Source organism: Pan troglodytes, chromosome 5 (genome assembly GCF_028858775.2).
Source record: "Pan troglodytes isolate AG18354 chromosome 5, NHGRI_mPanTro3-v2.0_pri, whole genome shotgun sequence".
NCBI lineage: Eukaryota > Metazoa > Chordata > Mammalia > Primates > Hominidae > Pan > Pan troglodytes.
The window spans coordinates 40,523,365-40,537,573 of record NC_072403.2 but is presented as its reverse complement, the minus strand read 5'-3'; the positions used below and the strand labels follow the sequence as shown (position 1 = coordinate 40,537,573).

General features: G+C 40.8%; 1 protein-coding gene across 7 annotated transcripts in view; it reads left to right on the top strand.

The window, feature by feature from the left end:
• Positions 1–14,209, top strand: part of ILRUN (inflammation and lipid regulator with UBA-like and NBR1-like domains) — a 111,122-nt gene that overhangs the window by 33,884 nt on the left and 63,029 nt on the right. For all 7 annotated transcript variants that reach the window (XR_001718371.4, XM_016955277.4, XM_016955279.4 and 4 more), the window contains exon 2: positions 8,247–8,401. Coding sequence is in view for 6 of the 7 variants with exons in the window: in XM_016955277.4 (XP_016810766.1) it covers positions 8,247–8,401 (155 nt within the window). In the remaining variant the exon portion in view is untranslated. The remainder of the gene's footprint in view (positions 1–8,246; positions 8,402–14,209) is intronic.

Genomic DNA, 14,209 nt, shown 5'->3' with positions numbered 1-14,209 from the left:
TAGAGACAAGGTCTCACCATGTTGCCCAGGCTGGACCAGTCTTGGGCTCAAGTAGTCCTCCTGCCTTGGCCTCCCAAAGTGCTGGGATTACAGGTGTGAGCCACCATGCCTGGCCCATCTTACCCATTTTTAAGTGTACTATTCCGTAGCGTGTTAAGTATATTCACGTCATTTTGCAAACAATCTCCAGGATTCTTTCATCTTGCAAAACAGAAACTATGTACTCATTAAACAACTACCCACTTTCCATGTAAGTATTTGACCTTTGTGACAGACTTATTTCACTTAGCATAAAATCCTCAAGGTTCATCCGTAATGTTATGTGTTTTCAGAATTTTCTTCCTTTTTAAGGCTAAATAATATCCCATTACATGTATAAATCATATATTGTTTATTTGTTCATTGGTCAGTGGACACTTGGGTTGCTTTCACCATTTGACTGTTATGAATAATGCTGCTCTGAACACACATATTCTTTTTTAGAACTGCTTTCAGTTCTCATAGATACCCAGAAGTGGAATTGCTAGATCTGAGTAAGTTTTAACTTAGTGCTCCAGCTTCTCTTCTATGTCTTTTTCTTTTCTTTTTCTTTTTCTTTTTTTTTTTTTTTTGAGACGGAGTCTTGCTCTGTCACCCAGGCTGGAGTGCAGTGGCGTGATCTCGGCTCACTGCAAGCTCTGCCTCCCGGGTTCACGCCATTCTCCTGCCTCAGCCTCCTGAGTAGCTGGGACTACAGGCGCCTGCCACCACGCCCAGCTAATTTTTTATATTTTTAGTAGAGACGGGGTTTCACTGTTTTAGCCAGGATGGTCTCAATCTCCTGACCTTGTGATCTGCCCACCTGGGCCTCCCAAAGTGCTGGGATTACAGGCGTGAGCCACCGCGCCCGGCCTCTTCTATGTCTTTTAATTGGCTTTGTACCTTCCATTCAAACTCTCCCTAGAAGCCATTATACAATATTGAACTAATTTGGACCTATTATGTTGAAAGTAACAAACTTACTTCAAACTAGATAATGATAAAAGGGTTTCTTTAAGGATATTTTTATGTTACACAGAACCCAAAGACAGAAATATGTTTGTGCTTCAGGAACAACTAGACTCAAGGACTTGAAATACCTTTAGGTTTCTTCTCTGTGTGTTTTATCTAGATGTTTGCAGTGGTCTTTTATCTCTGTTGAAGAGAGCCATGACTGTCCAGAGCTCTCAAATGTGTAGTTTATAGACCAGATACTATGAGAGAAACTTTCTTAGTTCCAGTTCCAAATTTCTCAGTACCCCCACCTCCATGAGCCACCGTGCCCAGCCCTTACAGAACATTTTAAAGAATTGTAGAGTGTATAGCCTTGTGCCTACCACCTAGATTCCACAATGGTTAACATTTTTGCCATATTTGCTTTCTTTATGTAAGATTTTTAAAAAATCATTTGAAAGTTGTAGACATTTTATGACCCTTGATCTTTAAATGTTTCTGCATGTATTTTTTAAAAACAAGGATATTCTCATACATAACTATGTACTATTACCTAATACAATAATAAAACAATGCCACCACTTCCTTTCTTTTTTGTGGCAGAGTACTTATTTTTTATTTTCTACTTGGAAAATGGTATAGCTGCTGAAGACAGAAGGACCAGTTCTTAAAAGTAATAAAACTAATGGATCAATAAATAGCCAGGAAACAAAGAGAGGAGAAACAATTTTAGATGCCATAGGGCTCTAAGAAGTGGGTAAAATGTTGATATTAACTTTGTCCCTCCTCTGAATGTAATTTTCCACAAATTCTTTTTACTAGTTGTCTTCACATATTAAAGAGTATCTACGAGTACATTTTTAGGTTGACAGTATTGACCGTTGCCTTTAGCCCAACTTGAATTCCCTATTTGCGGTCATCTTTCTGTTTCAATGAAAGTCTTAGTTTCTTTCCAGGCTTTAAAATTCATAGTAGTTACAAGTATGTAATGTTTGGCCCCTCTTTTTGGTATTCCATGTTAGATTCCTCTCACACTGATGTTGGAAGGCCCTGGTTAAGAGCATCTATTTTGCTGAGCCTTTTTCCGGCCAAATTACCTTTTTGGTCATTCAGAGATAGTGAGGTCTTCTTGATTCTTGGTGGTACATGGCTTTAGTAGCAATATTATTGGCATACCCCAGGTGAGGAAAACCCCTTGTGGTTCGGGATAACAATCTCTTGAAGCCCTAAGATGCTGTTGTTCATGCCTGATAACATGGGTTCATTATTCTGTTTCCCATTTTAATTTGTGTCCAAATAAGGTTGGTAGTTTTCTTTTTCTCATAAATAATTTGTGTTCTTTTGAGTTTCTCACTTGTTCAGAGAATGGAAAGAAAAGGTATCTAGTTTTTTTTTTTCCTTGAGAATCTGAGCTAATGGCATTCCTTCTCTATTTCTGATTTTTTACATTTATTTATTTTTTTGACAGGGTCTCACTGTTGCCCAGGCTGGAGTGCAGTGGCGCAGTCTCAGCTCACCGCAGCCTCACCCTCCTGGGATCAAGTGATCCTCCCACTTCAGCCCCCTGAGTGGCTGGGACTATAGGTGTACGCCACCATGCCTGGCTGATTTTTTTTTTTTTTTGAAGGGATGGGGTTTCGCCATGTTACCTAGGCTAGTCTCGAACTTCTGGGCTGAAGTGATCCACCTGCCTCTGCACCTCCCAAGGTTCTGGGATTATAGGCGTGAGCCACCACACCTGGCCTGGTTTTCTTAACTGTTTTCTACTGTCATATTTTTGAATGATGTTTCTGGCCTCATATAAATATATAGATGATTTTTCTTCCTAAGACTGCCTTATGGGCCGGGCGTGGTGGGTCACACCTGTAATCCCAGCACTTTGGGAGGCCAAAGCGGGTGAATCACCTGAGGTTGGGAGTTCGAGACCAACCTGACCAACATGGAGAAACCCCGTCTCTACTAAAAATACAAAATTAGCCAAGCGTGGTGGCGCATGCCTGTAATCCCAGCTACTCCGGAGGCTGAGGTAGGAGAATTGCTTGAACCCGGGAGGTGGAGGTTGCAGTGAGCCGAGATAGCACCACGGCACTCCAGCCTTGGGACAGAGTGAGACTCCGTTAAAAAAAAAAAAAAAAAGACTGCCTTATGTATGTATATATACAACAAAAATAAATGTTCTATGTTTGTGAATATATGCAAGATCAATTCTTTAAAGAATTCAGTTTAATGGGGGTTACAATTCATTTATAGAATTCATAATGGTAATTAGTATGTTAAGAAAATCAGATGTTCAGAGTGTTATATAATTGGAAATTCTGGGTAGGTTAAAACTTTTGAATAGGTGTGGCTCTGAATTCTAATAATTGCCTAGCCTAGGGCAAATTAACCTCGCCTGTCAGTGCCTCAGTAGCCTCATCTATAAAATGAAGGTTGGACAGAGTTGTATTTTATCAGGAAACATGTCAGTGTTACCAAATTCTTCTCCAGTTCGGGTTAACTTCATTGTCTGTGCAGTTGAAACTGTGCTGTGTACCAAGCCCATCTTTCACCCTAAGCAGGAAAAGCTGCTTTGGGCCCATAGCCTCTGTGCGAGAGGCATTTGGAGTTAACCTTTGTTTGAATGTCCCTGGTTAGCTATAGAGTATAAACACTGAAGGCAAGGGCCATGCCTGTCTTACAATTTGCTGTATCCCTAATGCTCCAGGCCAGGTGCCTGGCACAAGGGTAAATGCTCGTTCATTAAATATTTGTTGAATGAATGACTGCCAACCAGGACATTTGCATACGTTGCCTCTGCAATCTTCACAGCCAACATTATAATGAGATAGGTAGTATCAACTCAGTTTTGCAGATGAGTAAAACTGATGGGGAAAGGCTTAGCTGCTTGTTCAAAACCCCACAGCCAAGAGTTGGAGCTGACTCTAAAGATCACAGTCTTTTTTTTCTTGAGATGGAGTCTTGCCCTGTTGCCCAGGCTGGAGTGCAGTGGCGCAATCTCAGCTCACTGCAAACTTTGCCTCCTGAGGTTCAAGCAATTCTCCTGACTCAGCCTCCCAAGTAGCTGGGATTACAGGCGCCCACCACCATGCCCAGCTAAGTTTTGTATTTTTAGTAGAGACAAGGTTTCCCCATGTTGGCCAGGCTGGTCTCGAATTCCTGACCTCAGGCGATCTGCCGGCCTCGGCCTCCCAAAGTGCTGGGATTATGGGTGTGAGCCACTGTGTCCGGCCTAAAGACCATACTCTTAAAAAAAAAGAAAAAGAAAAAGAAAAATTATTTCATTGTGGTAAAATCTGCATGACATGAAATTTACCATTTTAAGTATACAGTTCTGTGGCATTAACTATATTGGCAGTGTGCAACTATTACCATCATCCATCTTTTTTTTTTTTTTTTGAGACAGAGTCTCACTTTGTTGCCTAGGTCAGAGTGAGTGCAGTGGCACAATTTCGGCTCATTGCAACCTCCGCCTCCTGGGTTCAAGCAATTCGCCTATCTCATCCTCCCAAGTAGCTCATTACAGGCATGCACTATGCCCAGCTAATTTTTGTATTTTTTATAGAGACGAGGTTTCACCATGTTGGCCAGGCTGGTCTCAAACTCCTGACCTCAAGTGATCTGCCCGCCTCTGCCTCCCAAAGTGTTGGGATTACAGGCGTGAGTCACAGCATCCAGCACCAGCATCCATCTTAATCTGTGCTTTTTTTTTTTTTTTTTTTTTTTTTGAGACGGAGTCTTGCTCTGTCGCCCAGGCTGGAGTGCAGTGGCGCGATCTCGGCTCACTGCAAGCTCCGCCTCCCGGGTTCACGCCATTCTCCTGCCTCAGCCTCCCGAGTAGCTGGGACTACAGGCGCCCGCTACCACGCCCGGCTAATTTTTTGTATTTTTTAGTAGAGACGGGGTTTCACCGTGTTAGCCAGGATGGTCTCGATCTCCTGACCTCGTGATCCGCCCGCCTCGGCCTCCCAAAGTGCTGGGATTACAGGCGTGAGCCACCGCGCCCGGCAATCTGTGCTTTTTTTCACTGTTAACGTTGCCTTTGTTTGTTCTTCAGGGTACATTTAACCATCTGAAATTAGATTTAAAACTTTTTTGAGCAGAAACACTGAAGGAATCTGGAGGTTTAAACTTTCAGACTGCACTGAATGCTGGGTCAATGTTTTCCCTTTCCCATCACCTCAGCCAGCTCCATTTCATGAAGAATTACTTGTTGGCTAATAATAGCTGAGTATGTTGTTTTGAACAGGAATACCTGCTATCATGTCTACTTTCTAACACTGAATTGGAGCTGTTTGGTCTATGCCTGCTGTTGCTCAGCCTAGTGGGCCAGTAATTTAAATTCTCTGAACTCTGAGAAGCTGTGTACCCCACATTTGTAGCTGTGTACCTGCTTGATGGGTTAGATCACTTGGGCTAAAGTCCACTTTCCGCCTTGTACTTGGGAAATGAATTTGCTTTGTCATCCTCTCCAGCTTCCTGCCAGGATTCCAGTTCGCTGGTTTCAGTTTCAGTTTGGGGTTTAAAAATGTTTCTTAATCTTTCTCTGGCTGAATTACCTGTATAATACACATACAAATAAGCTTTGACTGTGGGATAAGTTGGAAAGGTGTGAAAGGAGATTTGAGGATAGGAATGGATCTGCCTAAGTTGGGTAGCTTGACTTTCCCACTTACTAGTGTTCCTACTGCAGTGGTCTTAAAGTCCTATCCTGATGGCAGAGCCAAAGGGTGAAATATGACACAAGCTGGGGATGAGAATTGGCAATTGTCCTGAGTGCACAAATAGTTTCTTCCCTCCAAAACATATTTTGCAGCCAAGTGAACAGAAAACAATTCAGCAGGCTACTTACTGAAGACCTGCTGCAAAAAAATTCTCTTTTCAAAACGGTAGACATACAGCTTTTCCAAAATGTTTTCAAAAGAGCAAATTGCAAACTAGGCTTATTTTTCTCCCATATTCTCCCTGATCCCTAAGTGTAATGCTAATTCCAGATATACTTCTAAGCCTGTTTGTGGATGGTAGGGGCTGGATTTCCCCAAGTTTGACCCGTCACAAACATCCTTCACTTTAGATCACTGTCAGCTAGACAGGAAACTGCTGAGAAGACTCAAGTTCAAGCTTTGTATTGAATAGTCAAGCAAACAGGTGCAGTTTGGCCCCAGCCCAGCTCTCTTTATGTAAATATTATCAAGCACATATACCATAGGCAGGCCATTGGTATTGTAATTTCAGTCATTACTGACTAATATGACAGGCCACCATTGCATGAGGCTTGACCTCAGGTACCTGCTCTAATTATAGCCTTCCTTTCTGGCAGCTGCAAGCACCTGGAGGAGCAGGCAGGCCCGCAACAGAAAATTATTTGCTGTTATTAGCATTTCTGTTGATCAGTTGTGTACTGTCAGAGCTTGTTTCATGCTATGTTTATGTATAATTAAAAACAGCTCAGTGGATTCGTTGGTTTATGGTTGGATTATGTTTAGAAACATGCAGTTTGGATTGTTATATAGCGTGGGAAGTGGAGATGATGTCACTGGTTTGAGTAAGACCAGAAGAGAAGCAGTTAATGTAATTACCAACAATTTCCTTGATCTCTGTAATGAACGCAGCTTACTGAAACCCTTTAGTGGCCCTTGGTTTCTGGCACTGATAACCAAGCTGACAATCACGCGCTTCTGCTCAGTTGGGAACTCTGGCTTATGTGCTTCGTAGTTCCTTCTGATGAAAGGGGATTTGTGAGTAATTAAAAAGAACACCAACATTTACAAAATGATACTTCCAAAAAAGAAACTACAAATGGCTCTTTTTTTTTTTTTTTGAGACGGAGTCTGGCACTATTGCCTGGGCTGGAGTGCAATGGTGCTATCTTGGCTCACTGCAACCTCCACCTCTCGGGTTCAAGCGATTCTACTGCCTCAGCCTCCCGAGTAGCTGGGATTACAGGTGCCCGCCACCGTGCCTGGCTAATTTTTTGTACTTTTTTTAGTAGAGACGGGTTTCACTATGTTGGCCAGGCTGATCTTGAACTCCTGACCCTGTGATCTGCCCACCTCGGCCTCCCAAAGTACTGGGATTACAGGCGTGAGCCACTGAGCCCAGCCTTTACAAATGGCTCTTAAACCTGTAAAAAGATACTCAGCCTCTCAAGATCTCACTGAGATATATTTTTTTTAACCTATTAGATGGGAGAAATCCAAAATGTTAGAGAAACGCCACTGATGAGCAAGTGGGGAAAATAGGCGTACTCTTATATTCTTGGTGGGACCATTAGCGTACAACTTTTATTGAGGGAAGTTTGGATATATTTATTAAAACCACAAACTCTGGCACAGCAGTATCACTTAATAGGAATTTATCTCACAGATTGTATACACTTGCGTGTATACAAAACTGTGTGCTTAAGCTTATTTGTGGAAGAGTTAATGACTGGAAACAAACTCAAAAGTCGACTGGTTAAATGATGATCCATCTGTATAGTGGTTACAGCTGTAAAAAACAATGAGGATGCTCTTTATGTACTAACAGAGATGTTTTCAAGATACAGTATTAAGAGAATAAAGCAAAGGGCATTGTATATTATGCTACCATTTGTATAAAAAAGGGGGAAAATAAGATTGTATATTATGTTTGCTTGAATGTGTTTAAGAAAGTTCTGGAAGGATATTTAAGAAAGTAATATGAACAGTTATATCTGTGTGTGTATGTTGAGGAAAAAAGAGAACATGATTTTCTGTATTATGTGCACATATTAACTTTATTTTAAAAAGTGAAGCTTCTGGCTGGGCTCAGTGGCTCATGCCTATAATCCTAGCACTTTGGGAGGCTGAGATGGATGGATCGCTTGAGCTCAGGAGTTCAAGACTAGCCTGGGCAACATGGCTGTCTCTCTCTCTTTTTTTTAATATTAACAAATAATAATAATACAAAATAAAAAGTAGTGCTTCTTTGAATTCCGTATTTATAGAGCTCTCTTTTAATTGATTTCTTTACCCATTCTTGTTTTCCTGTGGGTAATAAGGCAGATTTCCTCATACTGTTGCTGATGGTACTAATGTTTGTTACTTTCTATGTGGGAAGAAAGTGATACACAAATTTGTTGGTCCTGGTGTTTTTCCTATTGTTCCTCAGCCAGAATAGAAGGCTTTAAAGACGTGTATACCAGGAGCCTCAGGTTCTGTGACAAACCCTAAGAAACAGGCTTTTTCCTTTTGTTTAACAATTAGGATAATATCTGGACAGTACTGAAGTCTGTTGCCTTTTCTCTTTTTCTATAGGAACCTACAAGCAGCAATTGGCGCCTATTATGACTTTGAGAGCCCAAACATCAGTGTGCCCTCTATGTCCTTTGTTGAAGATGTCACCATAGGAGAAGGGGAGTCAATACCTCCGGATACTCAGTTTGTAAAAACATGGCGGATCCAGAATTCTGGTAAGTACATAATGGGCAATCCTCCCTTGCCTAGTTTTCATTTTCTTAATAGTTAAATAAGAAGGAAATGTTTTAGCTTATGTATGTGATTGTGTAACTGCGAGCTTTCTCTTACACATGATATGTAGTATTTTCTTGTACTGGTGTGATGACCAAACATTAGTGAAGTATCTCCTGCTCTAAAGTAGGAAGAAGAATTTATGTCTCATGCTTTTAAGCCACCTATAACTTAATGGCATCTAAACACAATCCAATATTGGTTTTGTTACTAGGAACTAGACTTCTATATGATGGGATATTGGCTCCACCTGTACAGTTTTACTTCATCACTTTATTTCTGCTCTAATTAATCTTCCAGTCATTTCCAGCAGGCTAGAGGAGGTGTATCCTTGAATAGAACAAGGTAGTTGGAAAGAGCTGTGAGCATCTGCTCTTTTGAAAGCTCTTTTTTTTTTTTTTGCAACCACAAGGATGATTGTCTCTGAAATTTCATTAGGATATCTGAGACATTAATACCACTTTGAAAAATAGGGTAGGAAATATGGGAATTTGCTCAAAATGGGAGACAGAGAAATTGTTGGTTTAAAAAAAAAAAATACAGATTGGGTATGGTAGCTCACACACAGAATCCCAGCACTTTTTTTTTTTTTGGAGACAGCATCTCGCTCTGTTGCCCAGGCTGGAGTGCAATGTTGTGATCATGGCTCACTATGGCCTTAAACTCTTGGGCTCAGGCGATCCTCCTGCCTCAGCCTCTCCTGAGTAGCTGGGTCCACAGGCATGCACTACTGTGCCCAGCTAATTTTTTAATTGTAGAGATGGAGTCTTCCTGTGTTGCCCAGGTTGATCTCGAACTCTTGGGCTCAAGCTATCCTCTCACTTGGATAGCTGATATTACATATGTACACTGCACATGGCCTCCCAGCACTTTTACAGGTCAAGGCAGGAGGATCACTTGAGCCCAGGAGTTTAAGACCAGCTTTGGCAATGTAGCGAGATCCTGTCTCTACAAACACTAAAAAGAAAAAAATACAAGAAAAACATTGTTTTGATGTACTGCAGCCTCTTTTAAGACAAACTAGAAATAAGTTAACCATAGGCTGAGCATGGTGGCTCATGCCTGTAATCCCAGCTTTGGGAGGCCGAGGTGGGAGGATCACTTCAGATGAGGAGTTGGAGACCAGTTGGGCCAACATGATGAAACCCCATCTAAAAATACAGAAATTAGCCGGGTATGGTGTTGGGCACCTTTAATCCCAGCTACTTGGGAGGCTGAGGCAGGAGAATTGCTTGAACCCAGGAGGTGGAGGTTGCAGTGAGCTGAAATCATGCCACTGCACTTCAGGCTGGGTGACAGAGTGAGACTCCATCTCAAAAAAAAATTAAATAAAAATAAAAATAAATAAATTAACCATAGTTCTTTGAAAATAGTGTCTATGTGTCTAAATTTTTCTTTCTTTTTTTCTTTCTTTTTCTTTTTCTTTTTTTTTGAGACGGAGTCTCGATCTGTCGCCCAGGCTGGAGTGCAGTGGTGCGATCTCGACTCACTGCAACCTCCACCTCCAGGGTTCACTCCATTGTCCTGCCTCAGCCTCCCGAGTAGCTGGGACGACAGGCGCCCGCCACAACGCCCGGCTAATTTTTTGTATTTTTGGTAGAGACGGGGTTTCACCATGTTAGACAGCATGGTCTCGATCTCCTGACTTGGTGATCCGCCTGCCTCGGCCTCCCAAAGTGCTGCGATTACAGGCGTGAGCCACCGCGCCCGGCCGTCTTTTTTTTTTTTTTTTTAAGACAAGGTCTCACTCTGTCACCCAGGCTGGGAGTGCAGTGGTGCAATCTTGGCCTCCTGGGCTCAAATAATCCTCTTACCTTGGCCTTCTGAGTAGTTGGGATTACAGATGTGAGCCACCGCACCATGCCTGGCTAATTTTTAAAAGTTTTTGTAGAAATAGGGTTTCATTGTGTTGCTTGGGCTGGGCTCACACGATCCTCCCACCTTGGCATTCTAAAATGCTGGGATTACAGGCATGAACCACTACACCTGGCCTTAAATTATTTTCTAATGAGTTTTGGGAGCAGGGGTTGGGTTTTGTATTTCTTGTCACATCTAATGACAATTTATGTTGACTGGTCGAAGGTGTTTTAACTTTCTTATTATTAATGAGAACTTCAGAGAAAAATTCTGAGAGATGGAAAACTAGGCTAAAAATACGTGTTTGTGGGGGTGCCCTGTCTAGCAAGTTAATTTTATATGAGCTGATTTAAAACTCTGAGGACTCAAATAAACCTATAAAAGTGACCTTTTATTGATTTGGTTTACTTTTCAGTTCTTTACAATTCAGTTCTTTATGATGGGGAAAGACTGGCTAGACCAGCCTTTTATGTAAGAATGTACCAAATTGAATTGTTATTCTTAGTTTTTCTGGCATATTTAGAAGTAACTCACCTTTGGAGGAAAGTTCAGTGTGTCATTGACCAAACACATAGTTTGGACTGACCCAATGTTGTGGATGACTCAGGACACCTGTGACTTTGTAAAATTTCATTCGCCCCCTTTCCTTTTTAGCTGTAACAGTTAGTTATAACAGTTAGTTTGGGAGGTACATGGTAACAGAGGAAAATAGCCATATTTTCTATTTTTCTTGAAATTCTTACTTGTTCAAAGTCTAATTTACTTTACTTTGCCTAATTTCTTTCTCACCTTGCTTGATTTTGCCTGCTTTTAAAAAAAATCAAGACAGTTTCTTCATTTTATAATAGCTTTTATTCATCATGTTTTTATTCTGAGTTTAAAACCTGCTGTGTTACTGATCAAAAATGCTTTCAGAGGCTGGGTGCAGTGGCTCACACCTGTGATCCCAGCACTTTGGGAGGCCAAGGTGGGCAGATCACTTGAGGTCAAGAGTTCAAGACTAGCCTGGCCAACATGGCAAAACCCCGTCTACTAAAAATACAAAAAATTAGCTGGGCATGGTGTTGCATGCCTGTAGTCCCAGCTACTCGGGAGGCTGAGGCACAAGAATCACTTGAACCCAGGAGGCAGAGGTTGTAGTGAGCCAAGATTGCGCCGCTGCACTCCAGCCCGGGCAACAGAGCCAGACTCCATCTCAAAAAAAAAAAAAAAAAAAAGTTTTTTGGAATCTACCACTGAGATATATATATATATAATTTTTTTTTTTTAATAAATGAGGTTTGTTTGGAAAGTGTGACTTGAATTCAAGTTTTATTTGTTTATTTTAAAGTGAAGTCAGTACCTTGTTTACTTAATAGTGAAAACAATGAAAATGGCCTGGCTTTCTGTGAGCTCTTCAGTGTTTTTAAATACTGAAAGTTGTTAGAGTACTGTTGAAATGTTTTAAATACCATCTTGTGGCAGACTAACCATTTTATATTTCAAAAAGCCTCTTGATATATCTACTTACTAGACTGTTACTTGGGTTAATGGGGAGCTTTGGGAGGTTGATATGTAGTAGTTAGACTGTCAAATCAGAACCCCCAAAGCCTACCTTTCATGTTGACTTACAAAAATCTCTCTTGGTGGGCCTGACTGCTTTTCCCCTCTGCATTTGCTTTGTAACCTCAGTTTAAAACAGCTTCTGAATCTCTTTCCTTGTGTGAAAGGGCATTCTTGTGCCTGAACAGGTCTTGAAAGGTTAGGTAGCAGTTGCTAGAGATTTTATCTTTCAAGGTGCTTTGCATAAATAGGTTTTCTCTTCTGGAAGTTGTCCCCCCAGCTGTAGAGTAGTTTTAATCTATAAATTGGATGTTTTCCATTTGGTTAAGGAGAATCTGGCCACCCGTTACTGAGTATCAGGCATGTTATTTGAGAGAGGAAGAACATGCATGTGCACAGGTTTTTGGCATCATCCTAATCTGGCCTGAGTTATTTCTGTAAATAGAGTAGTAACATGGAAGTAGGGCAGGCCTTGGCAGTTTTTCCTCTGGCTGTCTTACTCTCATTCATAACCTCCCTAAGAAATAAGCACTCACTGAAAGAGCTACATAAATAATAATTTTCATGGCACTTCTGTCTTGTCATGTTTTAGGCATGCTGGGCATGCAAATATACCACAGATGAGATTGATAGGAATCGCATATGGTTGTCCCAATAGCTTTCCCGAAGAAGGCGAACGTTGCGCACTGTTTAAAATTAAATTCCTGGCCAGGCGTGGTAGGTAGCTCAACCCTGTAATCCCACTACTTTGGGAGGCTGAGGCGGGCAGATCACCTGAGGTCAGGAGTTCAAGACCAGCCTGGCCAACATGGTGAAACCCCATCTCTACTAAAAACCCCATCTCTACTAAAACTGCAAAAAAAATTAGCCAGGCATGGTGGCGGGCGCCTGTAATCCCACGTATTCGGGAGGCTGAGGCAGAAGAATTGCATGAACCTGGGAGGTGGAGGTTGCAGTGAGCTGAGACCGCGCCACTGCACTCCAGCCTGGGTGGCAGAGACTCCGACTCATAAATAAATAAATAAATAAATATAAATAAATAAAATTAAGCTCCTAATATTTTTTAAGTCCTTAGATTTAGATTTGCAGAAACAGAACTGAGATATTTAATAACATAGATGCAAAATTCTAGGATTCAGACTTCTGTCACTGTGGAAGCATTGGAAGCTTAGTAAACCTGAGCAGGAAACTTTGGGAGTTAAAATGAAAATTTAAAACTGTCCCTCTAAAAATATGAGTAGACAGAATTCTCTTTACCAGCACCTAGAGCTTCTCAGTTGTTATACTACCATGCTCTGTTGTACAATTGTAGTGAATATTAAGCTGTGCATGTTATGATAACCCTAGTGTTTCTCCGACTTTGGTGAAATTTTTGTGATTGTTATATGAGAGGGTATCTTGGGCATATTGATACAGAGTCGTCTTTATTTTTTGAACTTCATAGAAGTGAATATAAAGGGATGGGAAAAGAACTTGAGAAAGAACAATTATTTCCCCCATTTTTCTTCTAGTGCATTAAAATAGTTAGCTTTCTACCTTTCTCTTCAGTATGATTCTAGAGAAGATAATTTTGCTTCTTTCATTCAACACATTTTATTATGTTCCAGTCACTTTATTAGGTACAAGGGAGAAATGGTCACAAGATTGATGAAGGTTTCTGCTTTCATGGAGCTTAATATGAAATGCAGTGTCCACACTTATAAGGGTTAAAAAGGAGATCATCATTAAGGTTTGTCTTCTGTATTGCTATTTGGATATTCCTTACTGTCTCCAGACTATTTCTATAATTGTATATACTTACTAAGTCCCCTGGGACTGTTGGACTTTTGATTTTTGTGATGCTTGCTACCATCTCAAAATTGTAACATGACAGGGTTTTTTTTGTTTTTGTTTTTGCTTTATTTTAAAAAATAAAGTGATATTTCATATCTGGAGAATCACAGCCTTAATTATATACTTGATTGTGATACTTAACTAGGAACGTCATAAAACACAGATTAGTCTTTCTTTTCTTCTAGATAGAAATCTATCCCCCATTAATCCAGTTTGCAACTGAGACTTAATTTGGAGCCCAGTTCTATTATACTTCTCGAACTCAGATTTCAGGTATGTTTAGTGTAGTCCAGACAACTCACTGGTATTCCCTTCCTTCTGTATCAAACATCAATATCTTTGACCTTTTCAGAGTTACGTGACCTAACAGTTGTGACTATAAGAATTGTATGTATCATTGATAACACTCAGAAGGCAGATGATTGGTTTTTCACTTCATAGCCAATGAACACTTCAGAGTTGTTGGTGGATAACTCTTCTAGCCCAGAGGTTCTTTAAATACTCCACTGAGAAGTAAT